Consider the following 17,380-nt stretch of genomic DNA (forward strand, 5'->3'; position numbering starts at 1 on the left):
CAGGTTAGGGCTGGGCAAGGGTTGTAAAAGGCCATGCTTCTTTGTTGGGAGGTACTTGTTAAATTGGCAAGTGGAACACTCAGTGATGTATTCCTTTGTATGTTTGTAGATCCCAGGCCAATTGAAGGCGGCGGTTACCCTGGTCAAGGTTGGGTGTAGGCCAGAATGTCCCGATGATGGTGAACCATGGTATTCAGCAATGATAGATTTCCTCCAGTTAGGTAAGTCTGGTAAGTAGAGCCCTTGCCTATAGTACAAAAGGCCTTGATGCTGATAGAATCCTCTTTCTGTCAAGTTCTTACTTATCTCTTGCTTTCCTTCAGTAGTGGCGTAATACTGATGAAGATCCTTAATGAGTGAGGGCACCACGGTGGACATGAAGGCAAACACCGGCGGGTCTGGTGGATGGCAGCGAGATAAGGTGTAACACCCCAATTTCTTAACTGAGGAGTCACATTAGTAACCTAACAAAGTCTAAGGACCAATCTGCAATCCCTAAAAACCAAGGGAATTTTTTTTCTGTAAAACAACTAAACACTTCGGCTAAAAGGTTGGAAACATACCATAACTTTATTTAGATAACTTGTTTCCCGATATACAGTAATAATAGTTTACAATACCATAAGTAAGGTTCAGAATAAACATGCGCACTTTAACAGTGGCGGAAGCAAGACTTTAATAACAGAGTTCTCATAAAGTAAAAGAGACTCCAACATAATCCACAAGAAGAGAAGCAAAGCTGCTTCTCATACCTCTACTCCACCGCTTACAACTCGATCTCCAACTCGAGTAGCTATGCCTCGGCGGAAGGATCTCTATCGCCTAATAGCGTTAAGCGCCCAAACAACAAGTAGCAAATAGAAAGGGTTAACTCCATGCAATTACCATGTATAAAAGAGAAAAATCATGCTGTTCGAATTTAATTACCTGGCATGGTAAATAACTAGCAACATAACTCAACTCATATATCAACAACTTAAACATAAATCGGACTCAGATAATAATAACCTCAACAATGTAACATCAAATCAGATATCAATAAACCAATACGAAAATCCAACAACATAGGGTCAGGTGTTAGTTCCCTATAATGCAACTATATGCTGCTAACAAAATGGATCGATCAATATCGTCTCTCAAGACGGGACAATGATAGGACACACATCCTCATCGCCACTTATAACGCCATACATGACGGGACAATCATAGGACACACCTCCTAATCGCCACTTAACGTCACACAAGACGGGACAATCATAGGACACACCTCCTGATCGCCACTTAGCACCTCGCAAGATGGGACAATGATAGGACACACCTCCTCATCGCCACTTGACTCAAGCCCTATATGCCAAGTCAGACAATAACAAAGCCCACCCAAGGACCAATCCAAAGTAACCACATGTTCCATTCACTAGGAAGCAGTAACGACAGAAACCAGTAAACGGCCGAAGCCTCTCAGAAAACATTTTCCAAATTCAGCATAATAATCATAATCATCTGCCAATCAATATAAACATCTTCATCTCAAACACAGGCAGTGCGATAAAAGCATGCAAGACTCAAAGACGCTCTAAAACCGAGTTACCCTTACCTTCGTGAGTAGAAGTTGGGCATGGAAATTGCGAACCTAGAACAAAGACAACACAATCATCAACACAAGCTTCACTAGGAGCAACACGATCTACTAATACTAATCGAAATCGTAAAGAAAGCCTCTAAAGCTTCAGAGTTCCTATTTAGGCACAAATTGACAACGGAGACTTCGTTCGCTAAAACGAGCATAACTCGAGCTACAGAACTCAGAATGACACGAAACCGGCGCCAAAATTTCGACAATTGAAAGAGCTACGCAATGGCTCAGGTCATAGAGACCCAAAAATTATTTTTGGACACGGTACCCAAGCAATTAGGTTTCGGCCACTATGGAAAATAGGGTTTTCGAACTTTTTCTTCGATCTAAATCAATTCACAAGGTAGTTTTAGGGTAAAACTAAGGCAAAGAAATTGTCGGAACAATTTTCGGACAATCGGGTCGAAATACGACTATCCAGGGGCATTTTGGTCCAAAATAAAGGCTCAAAACTTCAAAGTTATCAGTTCGGAAAACAAATTTGACAGCATTGATCCTCATGACATCCGTGACAACAAATCCTAAAGGCACGAAGTCAGATTACAGCTTTTCGACAATAAAGTTTCGAAATGTGCGACTAATGGGGTTTTGAATCAATTTTTCAGATCTTGGACAACTGAATCGCAATCGGCGATTACTGACAGAGGTTTTAGACTCATGGGAACATAAGGAACATAACCCAACCAAGAAATCAAGGAAATCGGACAATTTTAGAAAAAGCTCAAAACTGTGAGCACAGAAACGACTTCAGAAACGCAACAGAAACAGTAAACAGAGGTAGGATTCATGCTAGTTACCTCAATACCTAGAAGTAGGGACGAACTGCACGAAGATTGGTCAAGTTTTCGCGAAAATTTCTCCTCTCCTCCTCTCTCCTTGCTCGCGGCCTTGAATGGGTGAGAATGAAGAGATTTTGCTTTTTCGAGCTATTTATAGGCAGGTGAAATCGCGGGAAAATGAAAATTTCGCGATTCCGATTTTTGCAGCACGTCCACCGAGGAATTCTAAGAGAGATTCTGGCGTCAGAATTCCAGAACTCAAAACAATTATCTATGATTTGGGAAAAACGATATCTAAAATCCCAAAGGCGGTGTAAGTTAATCTGTCCCGTTAAACTACTTTTTGCTGTGATGCTCAGACGACAAAACTTCCTTCTGAAGAAAGATTGGAAATGTCGAAACAAATCTAGCAACGTGGACGGAAACTTCGTTAGAAGTCCCGAATAGAAAAAGTCTTCATCCATCGCTCGAATCTAGGGTTTCGAAGCAAGGAAATTAGCGTCGTCGGACTTCCGAAAAGTGAATACTATCGTGCGTACAGTCTAGAGTTCCGAAATGAAACGCTGGTCGAAGGAAAAATAAAGAAAATCTTTAAATTTTCCAAGGATTCGAAATCTCACTTAAAACGTTGCTCTAAAGCGAAATTAGCCTATTCTGGACACGCTTGCCATAAGGCGGGTGTGCAGACGACTCGCTCTAATTCCTAAAATGACTACGCAACATTCCTCAAGCAATTCCTGAACTTTATTCTTCATTAATCTTTCTCAAATATCAAACTCCTGTCACGCTTACACTGATTCTACGCGTGAGTCGGAAATTAGCTTGTTCTGAAAATCCAGGTCTTACATAAGGCATCAGCAACTTTGTTGGAGGCTCCTGGTTTATAGAATATATCAAAGTTGAATCCTGTCAGCTTAGTCACCCATTTTTGTTGCTCAGGTGTGAGCACAGATTGATTCACTAGGTGCCGCAAACTCTGCTGGTCAGTGTAAACATTGAACTTTGTGCCAATTAAATATTGCCTCCATTTTTTTATGGCTTCGGTGATTGCAAACATCTCTCTGACATAAGTGGACTTCGATTGCATTTGCAGGCTCATTTTCTTACTGAAGAAGGCAATTGGGTGCCCTTGTTGGGACAATACCGCTCCTATTGCTATCCCAGAGGCATCTGTCTCAAGGTTGAAGGGCTGCTGGAAGTCTGGCAGCGCCAAGACTGGAGCGGTGGTGATTACTTGCTTCAATTGTTGGAAAGCCTCATCAGCCGCGGAGGTCCAGGTGAATCCTCCAGTTTTCAGTAAGTCTGTAAGTGGTGCTGCCACCGTCGCATAATGGCGCACAAAGCGTCTGTAGAAACCGGTCAAGCCCAGAAATCCCCGGAGTGCAGAAATATTGCGAGGCGTAGGCCAAGCTATGATTGCTTCCACCTTGCTGGGGTCTGGTTCTACGCCCTTTGCGGAGACTATATGGCCCAGGTAGCTCACGGTTTGTACCCCGAAGTCGCATTTCACCATCTTGGCATAATATTCATTGGACAGCAGCGTGTCCAGCACAATTCGCAGGTGCTCAAGATGAGTATTGAAATCTGGACTATACACCAAGATATCATCAAAGAAGACCAAGACAAATCGGCGCAGATAGGGGTGCAATAGATCATTCATGGCAGCTTGGAATGTTGAAGGGGCGTTAGTAAGGCCGAATGGCATAACCAAAAATTCATAATGCCCATCAACGGTTCTGAATGCGGTTTTGTGAGTATCCTCTGGAACTACTCGGATTTGGTGGAACCCAGAACGGAGATCTATCTTGGAGAAGATGGTGGCGCCACCCAATTCATCAAGTAATTCATCCACAGTTGGTATTGGAAACCTGTCTTTGATGGTGATGGCGTTGAGACCTCTGTAATCCACACAAAAACGCCACGTTCCATCCTTTTTCTTGATTAGGAGGACAAGGGATGAGAATGGGCTGGTACTCGGTGCCACAATTCCTTCCTTGAGCATTTCAGCAAGAAGAGATGTCATGGCTTCCTTCTGAGTGTGTGGGTAACGGTAAGGGCGGATATTGATTGGGGTTGAGTTAGGAATGAGTGTAATGTGGTGGTCGTGAGGTCTGACCGGAGGTAGACCATGTGGTGTTGTGAAAATATGGTTGAACTCCTTGAGTAATTTCCATAAATCAGGGTGGATGGTTGCTGGACACGTTTCTAAGGAAGCCATTTGAAGGATTTTCGCCCCTGAGGTGCTGTTGGGTAGACACATTATGGTGAGTAATTCAGCAACTGTGTCTATATTGACTAATCTTTTCATGTGGTGGTATGTTGCAGGTGCAGCGGGCCGCATTGGCTGGCCAGTCAGCGTGCATTCCTCCCCATCGACAGTGAAGGTCATTCGCGGGATTGAGAAGTCTGACACCACTGTTCCCAGTGTGCGTAACCTGGCTAATCCAAGCACAACGTCAGCTCCCTGGATGTCGAGTACATGGAAGGGAACATGGAAGAGGTGCCCATTCATCATGAGGGGTGTTTCCAGCGCTATCCCGGAGCAGAAGATGTGAGCTCCGTTGCCAACCATTACAGGGAATGAATTGATCTGGAATATTGGCAAGTGCAGTAACTGGGTAACGCGTGGAGGAATGACATTGTGTGTACTGCCGGTGTCAATCAAGACCTTCACCGAGTGCCCATGGATTGTGCCAGTGAATTTCAGGGTGCGTGGTGACGGAAGACCCTTTGTGACTGCTTCTGAAAGCTGGAAATGTATGTTCTCAGTTTCCTCAGTGGCCTCATCAGATAGCAAGTCAGGGATGATTTCAGGTTGGTTTTCATTAACTCCTTCTTCTTCTTCTACTTGGAGTATGAGGAATGGCTTTGCCTGGCATCTATGACCCAGAACATACTTTTCATCGCAATTGTAACACAGCCCCAATGCCCTTCGTTCTTGCATTTGGGTGGCTGTGAGGCGTTTGATGTGGAACTGGCCTTGGGGTTTTGTATTTGTGGGTTTTTGGGGTTTTGGTGGATGAGAGGGGGAGGTTACGGTAGTGGTGGCTTTCTGGAAAAAGGGTGTATGAGGGGAAGAGTTGGGTTTGGTGTATTTGTAAGGGGAAGGTTTCGGGCCATTGAGCTTGGATTCAACCAATTTGGCCAAACCGATGGCCTGTGACACACAATAGGGCCGCAAAATCTTTAGCTCATCCTTAATGTCTTGGCGAAGGCCAGAGAGAAAACAACCCCAAGACTTGGTTACACAATCGTTCAAATTTTGCTTGGTATTCAGAAACAGTAGTAGTTTGGTGTAATTTGAACAAGTCCTGTTGAGGATTTTCATAGGATGAGGGACCAAACCTGAGTGTGAGTGAGCGTATGAACTCCTCCCATGAGTGTAGTTGGCCATTAGTGAACATCCATTTGAACCAAGAAAGAGCCTCTCCCTCCATATAGAATGCCATGAGCTCAAGGCGTTGGCTGTGGGTAGTCTGATGAAACTGAAAATATTGCTCTGCTTTAAAGATCCAATCCAAAGGGTTGGTTCCATCAAAGGATGATAACTGGAGTTTCATCGTTTTGGGTTGATGTGCAGGTACGGTACCAGGGGTTGAATCAACAACACCAGATCCTGGCGGTGGTGGAATAGGAGCAGCTGTGGATGGGGTTGAAGCAGAACCAGTGGTGTCGTGTGTGGTTGCGGCGTGTTGGATGAATCCCGGAGGACCCATATGGAATCCAACAGGTCCAGGACGTCCCGCGGTAGTAGCGCCGGAGCCAGGAGGTGGCGATCCTGGTGGTGGTTGAGGGGGAATCTGAAGAGAGAGCAAGGTAGAGACCTGTTTGGAGAGGGTTTGGAGGATTGCATTGAAGGCATCATTCCTTACGTCTTGGAATTCTTGCCTCTGAATCAGGGCAGTGAGTTTGTCCTCAATGGTGTCCAAGGAGTTTGTGGGTGATGAAGAAGACATAATGAGCTAGGAGGGATGAAGACAAGTCGATGAAAGCACCAAAATTGGTAGAGAGAACCCCACCAATGGTTAAAACAAGCAGAGCCAAATAGAAATTAAGGAAAGGAAAAGAAAACTTTCTTTGAGCAAGCTCGAATTTTTCATTGATTGGTAATGTAAATGACGGAGGTACCTATTTATTACATCAGTACTATATCCATTCTAATCATTTACCATACAGGTGGCAAAATCATAGAGGTTGGAAAGTTCTGGAATCCTAGTACATACAGCTGTGTCAACGGGCTGTATTTGAAATTGAAAACATGGAATAAAATATCTAATACTTAATGAAATCTTTCATCCAAGAGGGTTGGACCGCAGTCCTTTTGGGCTTTTCAGTAGCAATAGGAGCATCTGTACCAACCAACCACATCTATTCTTGCATCATTTATACAAATTAAATAACATAAGAAATAAAAGAGGTATGGCAACGAAAGGAGATATGCTCACTTGTACTTTAGAGCTAGGCAGAGCGTGAATCGCGCGTGTTGGTTCTATCTTAGCCACATATGATTCACTACGTGAACATTGACGTCCACCTTTCGGCCTTGTTAAAAAACCATCAAGGAGTAGGAGATTTCAATGTGATGACGAAGCAATGGAGACAATGCACTAGTGAAGGGGGATTTGGAGAAAAGGTTGGTGAGGTAGCGAGTAAAGTCTAAGAAGTTAGTTTAGCTGAGATGTTGCGTCAGCAACAATGCTCCTCTCACAGGAAGCATGCATGTAAGAAACTGACATTCCAATTCCAAGTTAACATGTCTCTAGTCCTCACAGTGTCATCACACAATTAACCTCTTTATCCCCAGCACCTGATTGCTAAATAAATCCACGAGGATCCTAAGTTCTTTAAATATAATTTTTTTCAGTTTTTTAAAGATATTTTTAAATCACATTGGAAATCTTAAGAGAAAAAAGGCTGGGACTTAGAAGTTAGAACAAAGTGAACAGTCACCAACTCAACATGCTTCTTCTTTTTTGTCAAAACCTATACCATGCTTTATATTTTTTGTCAATCCCACACCATGCTTTGATTTCAGAGTTTGATCGAGGTGGTACCGGTTTCGGGGTAACCATTTGCGAGGCCCATTCCCTTTTGAATCCTCCAAATTAAAAAGGTTGAATAACATGCTAAAAAATCCCGGTCTTCTACTTAATCTACTTGTTTTTGGATTGCAAAACATACACAAAAAATGCTCCAGCTATATATTTGTTCTACGCCTAACTAATTTTTTACCTAAAGTATTATATGTGTAATAAGTTTGGGTCGTAGTATATTTTATCCCTTAAACAAATTTTTAGAGGTTCGTAATGAAACAGAGGTTGTACCTCTTTTCAACCACTCCTGTCCCGGAGCAAGCTTAGCTAGCCATCCCATCCTTCTAACTCCAATAAAAATGAACGTGGTTAATTCATTGTTGCTTAGTACACTGATTTAGAACGTAAGGTGAGTAAGTAAAACTATGTATAAAAAATATCATTGTTTGTGGGTGGGGATACCTGGTCTCATCTAAGCAATTTTTTTTTTCTAAAATGAAAGATTTATTATTGATGAACCAAACATCTAGGGAACAAGGCTCTCCCTAGTGAGCCCAAAAGCAAGCTAACAAGCAAAGCAAAAGAAACAAGAAAGAGCAACAGTACATAGAAAAAGAGTAGCAAATTTACTGATCAAGAAATTCAAATTTAAATATCTCCATGATTTATTATAAGCCAACAAGTGTAACAAAAATTTCTTTTTTTTTTAAATAAGTATAACAATAATCTCAACAACGAATTTCTCATATTTAATAGCGGTATATAAAGATTTTCCATAACTTCATGATGTTTTTTTAAAATTGAAAGAATTTAATGAATTTCGCCAAATAAGAAAATATGTTTTTATTTTAATTAAAATAAAAAATGAATGTAACTCTCTCTCCTACATGACAAACATTGATTGAATGTCAGTGTAAAACTATTTTATACTCCATTAAACTCAAATTGAAATTACATCTTATATGATAAGGTGAGGTAGATAAATAAGTTAAAATAAAAAAACAACCATATAATTGTATTTTTTTTATATTAGAAAGATAAATTACACCCTCCTTGGACCTTCCATCCACAACCTATAGGTTCCCTAGCTCTTTATCACTTGAGTTATCATTCAGGGACAAAAAAATACTTTTTTTTTATCTTGTACTAATTTGAATAGATTTTTTTAGTACCGAAACCAAATAACAAACTCAAGAAACATAGCAAAGGTAAACTAAACTCTTATATTATATCTGAAGCAAGCAAGTAACGATAACTGAACCTAAGGAAGAGATTATTAAAGGAAACTCGTTGTCCGTGCAAATTCAAAACAACTAAATAATCACCTTAGAGTTTACCTTACAACGAATGTGTTTGAAGGAGATATTCTACGGGTAAATAGCAATAGAGATAACATCTTCCAAGATATCAAACAAGGGAGAAAACATTGCACAGGTCTCAAACAAACGAATCACAGCTAATGAATCACTCTCACAAATTGCCAACAATATCCAAGGTCTCATGCCAGTAATAAACCATGTTTTAAGGCCAAAAGCTTGGCAGAAGACGACCTCTCTCATGGAAAGAAGGTGTACCCGCTCAACGTTTAGCTTAACAAAAGAGTTTGAAGAAAGGGTCGTAGCCCAACGAACAAGTAAATTATGAGGAGAAATGAGACTGCTATCCAAAAAAGTGTCGGGCTCTTTCATCAATGAAGTATATATGATGTAAAACGTCATCAATTGACCACGAATCATCAAATGTGACATTATTCAGCCAACGCCCACTAAATGAAACGCACAAACCTGTGATGCTCATGATGATGAATAAGAAAAAACAACCAAGTTCTCAAATTACTATGCATAACGTTGCAAGTGGAGGGACATCGCGTCTGAACCCGATTTTGCAAGCATGAGAACAATGGACCATTGTTTCTTGGTTGCTCGAACAATGGCACAACAAGTAAGCAACAAGGGAATGAGCAAATCTGAAATTTACACAATCACCTAATTAGAATTTATAATTTATTATGTCATAATTAACTTTAAATTTATTAATATTTAAATTGGAAAATGTGGATATGTCATTGGATGCATGTGTAGAATTCATAATTCATTGTCAGATAGACTAGGCAAGAGTGACCTGACCTACTCTTCCACTTGCCTTTAAAGGGTCATTACGAGCGGATGATCCATTGAGATGTTTGGGCTACCTAATACTTCACTATCCGATGGACGACTCTCTAGTTGGCGAGCCATCTAGCATCCAGTGAGCCATCAGCCGTGACCTCTTCATCCTATGGGCGATCTCTTCCATGTTTAGGCAATCCCACATTATTTATGTGTACTAACAGTCTTTATTGGCGATTCATGTATTCCTCACAGCTCACGCCATACTGGCCATTATGTATTCCTAAAGCCACGTTGGCGAGCTATTATGCTTTGAGTCCAAATTAACTTGAGCTTACACTGTATAAAGATTTAAAATTAGGTTTGCACTCTGATTCATATTAAAGGGAAATGGATCGATGCTTGTAATTGACATGTTCATCATTATAGTGAAATGGCTAGGTTTATGTCTCATTTCATGCGAGCCCTAGACCTACTCTTGGTTCACCATACGTGAACAAGTGTATTAAATTAAATCATTTAAATATAGTAAAAATTACACATTATCCATTGAATTATCCATGTAGAAGTAAGAGAAATGCTAAGAAAATCTTATTTGAGTGTTACGTTCAATTCTGTTCATTTTTTTTCAACATACTTAATCATATTAAGAAAACCACAAAACTTGTAGGTTAACTAATATTATAAGGTAATTTATCTGCTAATGACAGCTCAATTGGTAAGAGTTATGAGACATATGACAACGAGTGTAGAAGATCTAGATATCAATTTCTAGAAAGTGAAATTTAACTTTCTGATGTACCACTATAAGATAATTCTACCTTAAGTAGAAGTACAATTTTGAGTTTATAATCATCGTACTCAGAATATTATACTTGTGTTTCAAAACAAAAACAAAAATCCTATTCAGATTGGATAAGTTGGGAGAAAGTAGTTGGATTAAGATTAGAATCCCAAAACTAACACCCAAAAAAAATGATTTGAATTCCAAAGGATATATGGTGATTAAAATTTAAACACATGATTGGGCTAAGAACTCTCAAAGAAAATCAAGGGGGGACCCTCCCATGATTAAAAGTCCACTTCATCCGGTGGGCTATTCACTCACACACCCTCCACGTAGGGTACTCCTAAGTCCTAACCCTACGCATCAAGTTAAAATCTCCTATTCATTCACTAGGGTGGGCTATTTGCTTAACCAACAGCAAGGGCTTTGTGGTCCGTTCCTATTTCAAAATTTATGATAAAAAAAGAAACAAACAAGGAATCTTCAAACTTCAAACAAACAAAAAAAGAAGAAAATAAAAACCAATATTTTTTTCAATCAGGTCCAAAAAATAAATAGAAAATTGAATAAAATAAATAAGAGAATAATAAGAATAATAATGGACTTTGCAGAGTCCAAATTTGAAATCCAAATCGATTTAAAAATCTTTTTCACAAAACCTTATCTCCACAGGTACGAACGAACCACGTTACCATTTACCAGAAACAACAACAACAACAAAACCCTTCTACTCCAACTCCAACAACACGGTCCAATTAGCTTCACGGGTTCGTTCGTTCTCAGGCCCAATCTCCATCTCTCTCCGGTGAGCCCTCTCTCTCTCTCTCTCTGCAAAACCCTAGATCCTTCTCTGGTAAGCCCTCAAGCCCGCTTTCCGCTTTGGATCCGCGGTTTCCACCGCCAGATCCAGTTTTCATATAGATTCAGAACCCTAATTTCTCAATTTCTCGAAATCAGCTGTTAATTTCCTGATTCCAATTTTTTGAAGCTTTGATTTATTGTATTAGATCGTTCTCCAGTTTTGTGTTACTGTGTTTTGGTTGTTTTTGCTGTGATAAGCTTGATTATGGTTGAAATTAGTTAGATCAGTCTCTGAATTGCTTTTATTAGTCTTAAGACATTTTTTTATAGATGAGATCGTTTGGTGTAGTAGTAGTTCATTGATCTAATGTTCCAGTTTTGAGTTTGATCTGCTATGTACTTTACCAGTTCTGTTGACTTATATTTAGTACTAGTGTTTTTACCGCGAATATTACATATTAATGAATTAAGATACGAAAAAGAGATGACATAGTTGGGTGACCCGACCCGATGTTACGTGGGCCCGTATGTATTCTCTGGGTTCACAGATAGTGGTTTGCATGAGTTTTGTTACATGGAGTCTGTAGATTTATGTAGTCAGTTAAATAAATTGACTTGGAGAAAGGATGGGCCTTCTTCTTAACAATAGTAAGATGTGGGTTGTGTTTAAAGTTTGAACTCTTGATTCATGTTAGACCAAAAAAAAAAAAACAAAAATTCTTGAGCTTGTCAACTAAGGATGTTAAGTGCCGCAGATTTGCTATATTGCACGACTATTTAATGCATGGCCGAGCACGATTTAGAGGAATGCGAATGATATTGCAGTTTTAATGTTGTTAGGGTTAAATTAAAATAACAACGAAATAGAATGAAAGCATGATCTGACGGTTATCATGTGTGTCGTCAAGTGTCGTCCGAAAATTAGTCGCCTAGTTTATCATTTCCCTAAGTGCAGTGCTTAAAAGCTGGTTTATCTCATTTTGTTGTAACATAATGCAACATCCTTTGCCGCAAACAGCATGTTTCTATCATGTCTTCAAGCATGGTCTTGTAATTCAGCTTGAATACTGTGTCTTCTATTCTTAAAACATGGTTAACAAAAATATAAAATCTTTATGTTCATTCAAAGTATTGGATTTTATGTGCTTCTTCTTCTTCTTCTTCTTCTTCTTAAGAGTGGGTTCATGACTCTCTCCTAAAGATGGTAAATAGCTCCATGAGATTTTGTATTCTAATTCCTTTTCTTCCTTCATGATTCACAAACAAAGAATTTTGATTTCCAATATGTCATATATTCATGTGGACAAATGCATTGAATGTTTATTTTAGTTTAAATCCTATACATTTTGTGTGGGAGTATTCATATCTGATATGCTAGTGATCTCAAGTTTGCTTCATAACTGTAGTATTGAATAATGTGTCTATCTATGTCTACAAATGTTTCCTGGTTGTAATTGACCATTAATTTGCAATTGTTTCTTCTTGGTGAAGCTGGAAGGTACATATACCAAGATAAGATGGTTACTGTTGAAGAAGACAAAGTGGCTGTGACCCCTGATGTGAAAAATGTACCAGTCAGCACTGATTTTCAGCCTAGCAACGATCTGGCAAATTCTGAAAAAAATTCTGACAATAATGTCAAAGATTCTGAATTTCAGGCCAACAAGGATCTCTCCAATTCCAAGGCAGAGCCTGACAAAGGACTTCCTGCAGCTGAAAGTGAAAAACCAGCCTCTGATGGTGATGCAAATTCAGGGACTCCCAACCATGAGTTGAACAACACAGAAGAACTTCCCGCAGCTGAAACTGAAACACCAGTCTCAGGTGGTGATGCAAATGCAGGGACTTCCAACCATGAGTTAAACAACACAGAAGAACTTCCTGCAGCTGAAAGTGAAGCTCCAGCCTCTGGTGGTGATGCAAATGCAGGGACTTCCAACCATGAGTTAAACAACACAGAAGAACTTCCTGCAGCTGAAAGTGAAGCTCCAGCCTCTGGTGGTGATGCAAATGCAGGGACTCCCAACCATGAGTTGAACAACACAGAAGAACTTCCTGCAGCTGAAAATGAAACACCAGCCTCTGGTGGTGATGCAAATGCAGGGACTCCCAACCATGAGTTGAACAACACAGAAGAACCTACTCACAATGAGCCAGAGAACTCTGAATCACTATCCGGCAAGCAGTTGAGTAATGCTGAGGCACCACACAACAATCAGCCAGTTGATTCTGAGGCACCACTCGACAATCCATCTGTAAACTCTGAAGCACTCCCCACTGATCAGCTTGATCGTACTGAAGCTGCTCACGAGAAGCCTGCCTCTGAGACACCACCCAGCAACCAGCAGGACAATGCTGAGGCACTTCCAAATAATGTTGTGGTTAATTCTGAACTACAGACTGGCAATGATGTGGTTGTATCTGAAACACAGCAAGGCAATGAGGTGGTTTTATCGGAAACACAGGCCAGTGACACCGTTTCGGAAACACAGCCAAGCAATGAGATAGCCATGTCTGACTCACAGCCCAACGCTGAGGTGGTCATGTCTGATGCACATCTCAGCAGTGATATAGTCATGTCTGAGACACATCCCTGTAATGAGACTGCCATGCATGAGGCACAGATCAGTAATGATGTTCTCATGTCTGAAGCTCTGCCTGAAAATGAGTTGGCGAATTCCACTACAGATCCCAACAATCAACTTTCGCATCCTGACACTCTTTCTCATGATCATCAGTTCTCTCATTTCGATTTGATACCTGAAGATCAACTACCCCAACCTGAACCTCTGCCCAATTGTGAGCCGCTGCCTAGTTCTGAACCACTTGCAGACAGTCATCCCACAGACATCAAACCTATACCTCATGATCATCTGAACCAGTATGATATGGGCCCCAACAATCATCTGAATCATTCAGAGGCGCTATCCAATCATCAGCTAAATGATTCTGAGACATTTTCCCATGAACAGCTAGCCAATTCCCAAATGGTGCCTCACTACGAGCTGGAAAATAGTGAAACACTGCACCAGAATCATCTAGTCAGTTCTCATGCACACTATGAGATTGTCAATGCTAACAACGTACCCAGCTACGAGATAGTGAATGCTGAAACTCCACTGCACTCTGAGGAGCCTACTCCAGAAACTCAGCCAAGCAAGAGGAGGAAAAGGAAGTCTATAGTATGGGATCACTTTACCATAGAAACAGTCAGTGCTGGTTGTAGAAGAGCATGCTGCAAGCAATGCAACCAAAGTTTTGCATACAGTACTGGTTCAAAAGTTGCTGGTACCAGCCACCTTAAACGGCACATTGCCAAGGGGACATGCTCATCTCTGCTGCGTCAGAATCAATCGAGTCCATATACACCACGTGTAAGGGGAAGCGGTGCTGGCAATACAAGCACTATTAGCAATGCACCAAAACGACGTTATAGGTCTCCTAATACTCCTTACATAATTTTTGATCAAGATCGTTGCCGCCATGAGATTGCTAGGATGATCATTATGCATGACTACCCCCTTCACATGGTTGAGCATCCCGGATTTGTTGCATTTGTCCAAAATCTGCAGCCCCAGTTCAATATGGTTACCTTTAACACTGTCCAGGGAGACTGTGTTGCAACTTACCTGATGGAAAAGCAAAACCTTATGAAATATTTTGAGGGAGTACCTGGACGGTTATGTCTGACACTAGATGTTTGGACCTCAAGTCAATCTGTGGGTTATGTATTTATAACTGGACATTTTGTTGACAGTGATTGGAAGCTGCAGAGGAGAATCCTCAATGTCGTGATGGAACCATACCCTGATTCTGACTCTGCTATCAGCCATGCTGTAGCGGTTTGCCTTTCTGATTGGAACATTGAGGGCCGGCTATTTTCTATTACTTGTAATCATGCACTGAGTGAAAGTGCCCTTGGGAATCTCAGATCCTTACTCTCAGTGAAAAATCCACTTATCCTCAATGGCCAGTTGCTAGTTGGACATTGCATTGCCCGTACTTTGAGCAATGTTGCAAATGATTTGTTGAGCGCAGTAGAGGGCATAGTCAAAAAAATACGGGACAGTGTAAAATTTGTCAAGACTTCTGAATCTCATGAGGAAAAATTCCTGGAGCTCAAGCAGCAACTTCAGGTCCCGAGTGAAAGGAGTCTTTTTATTGACGATCAAACCCAATGGAATACAACATATCAGATGCTGGTGGCAGCTTCTGAGCTAAAGGAAGTATTCTCTTGTTTGGACACTTCTGATCCTGATTACAAGGGAGCCCCATCTATGCAAGACTGGAAGCTGGTTGAGAGCCTCTGCACGTACTTGAAGCCCCTTTATGATGCTGCAAACATTCTGACCCCGACAACTCATCCTACTGCTATTACCTTCTTTCATGAAGTCTGGAAATTGCAGTTGGATATGTCTCGTGCTGTTATGAATGAGGATCCCTTCATTGGCAACCTTACTAAACCCATGCAAGAAAAGATTGACAAGTACTGGAGAGATTGTAATCTGATTTTGGCACTTGCTGTAGTCATGGATCCTCGTTTCAAGATGAAGCTTGTTGAGTTCAGTTTCACAAAAATCTATGGCGATGGTGCTCATGAATATGTCAAGATTGTTGATGAGGGAATTCATGAGCTGTTTCATGAGTATGCATCCCTTCCCCTGCCTCTGACACCGGCTTATGCAGAAGACGGAAGCCAAACGAAGAGGGAGGGATCTCCAGGAGGAACGCTGCTGTCAGATCATGGACTAACAGATTTTGATGTCTACATCATGGAAACTTCTAGCCAACAGATGAAGTGTGAGTTGGACCAGTATCTGGAAGAATCACTTTTGCCGCGTGTTTCGGACTTTGACGTATTAGGTTGGTGGAAGCTTAACAAGATCAAGTACCCCACTCTTTCCAAGATGGCCCGAGATATATTGGCTGTTCCAGTTTCAAGTGTTCCTGCTGACTCTGTATTTGACACAGAGAGCAAAGAGATGGATCAGTATAGAAGTTCCTTGCGCCCAGAGACAGTGGAGGCCCTTGTATGTGCCAAAGACTGGATGCAGTATGGAGCAGCTGAAGCTTCTAATGCCCTTGTGAAAATGGAATTCTAGATTTTATTTGTTTTAGTATTTTACTTAATAGTTCCTAGTTCCCTGTTTGGGGTATATTTGTATCAGATTTTATTTCAGATTTGGATGATTGGACATGATTGCTTAGTGTAGCTTCCAGACTAGATTCTAGAATTGATATTTGATACTCTCCTTGCCGTGATAAGTCAATGTATATTAGTCAAGTTCTTAATATGCAGCTCATGTGATTCAGGACCTGCAGATAAATCTTGGATTGAGCTGGTTTTGCCCCCATAAAAAATGATTAATGACACCGAATTCAGGTCAAATCCCAAAGCCTAATCGCAATATTACATTTAAAAACTTCTATTAAATTTTGGGGTTTCTTTAGGGGGGGAGGTCACCATATTGTCCATAGGAGGTCACTCTAATTTCAGTAATTTCAATGGTTTGGATTTGTGGCTTTTCTTTCAGTCATCTACCTCACTGTGTAATGTGAATTGGCTTCTCCAAATTTGATAAACTAGAGCGATAAAGTACTCTAACAAACCCGTATTCTAGATCCCTTTAACAAAGACATCTATGAAATCCAAATTCCATAAGAAATTTTTTCGTGGGTGGCATTTGAATTAGAGACCGTTTTTTTCTTACCCAGAAAAGAATTTAATATTTTATTACGTGTTTGTGAGTTATGGAACTGATAAACCATAGCTTCATCATGCCTTTGTTTGCGTCAGAACTCGAAGAAGGAAGGATCATGCCTTGCGTAGGTTCAACATTGTTAGTTGCTGACAATCCCCAAGCTTGGGATGGACCCTGACACCACTTACTCACCTTTGTTTTGGGTCAGTTTTTTTTCTTACCCATGTTAAAAGGACTTAATTTCAAACAAAAATAAACTCACCCTTTTATGTTATATAGTAAAAGAGAGTTTTTAATTTGATCAATGAGATTTGACCCAAAAAAAATTGATCAATGAGACACCCATCGACAAAACTTATTCTCTCACTCTAGGGATTGATGGTTCGATTGAGCCATGATATATGGCCCGACACTCTTTACATATGAATACAACGAACCGTGTATTTGATTAAATTTATAATTTAAACATATATTGATTTTTTTTTGTCTTGACCAAGGTGCCGATAGCCTTGAGAGTTGAGACTAATTTCTCGCCCT

General features: G+C 40.5%; 1 protein-coding gene across 2 annotated transcripts; it reads left to right on the top strand.

The window, feature by feature from the left end:
- Positions 1-10,985: 10,985 nt before the first annotated feature.
- LOC130714840 (zinc finger BED domain-containing protein DAYSLEEPER-like) lies at positions 10,986-16,435 on the top strand. Of its 2 annotated transcripts, none has more exons than XM_057564802.1 (2): positions 10,986-11,145; positions 12,633-16,435. In XM_057564802.1, exon 2 carries the CDS (start codon positions 12,659-12,661, stop codon positions 16,241-16,243), a length of 3,585 nt encoding a protein of 1,194 aa, XP_057420785.1. In that variant the 5' UTR covers positions 10,986-11,145; positions 12,633-12,658; the 3' UTR covers positions 16,244-16,435. The 2 variants fall into 2 exon arrangements, with proteins under 2 accessions (XP_057420785.1, XP_057420786.1); XM_057564803.1 differs by having other exon boundaries at positions 10,997-11,193.
- Positions 16,436-17,380: the final 945 nt, after the last annotated feature.

Source organism: Lotus japonicus, chromosome 4 (genome assembly GCF_012489685.1).
Source record: "Lotus japonicus ecotype B-129 chromosome 4, LjGifu_v1.2".
In the NCBI taxonomy this organism is placed as follows: Eukaryota; Viridiplantae; Streptophyta; class Magnoliopsida; order Fabales; family Fabaceae; genus Lotus; species Lotus japonicus.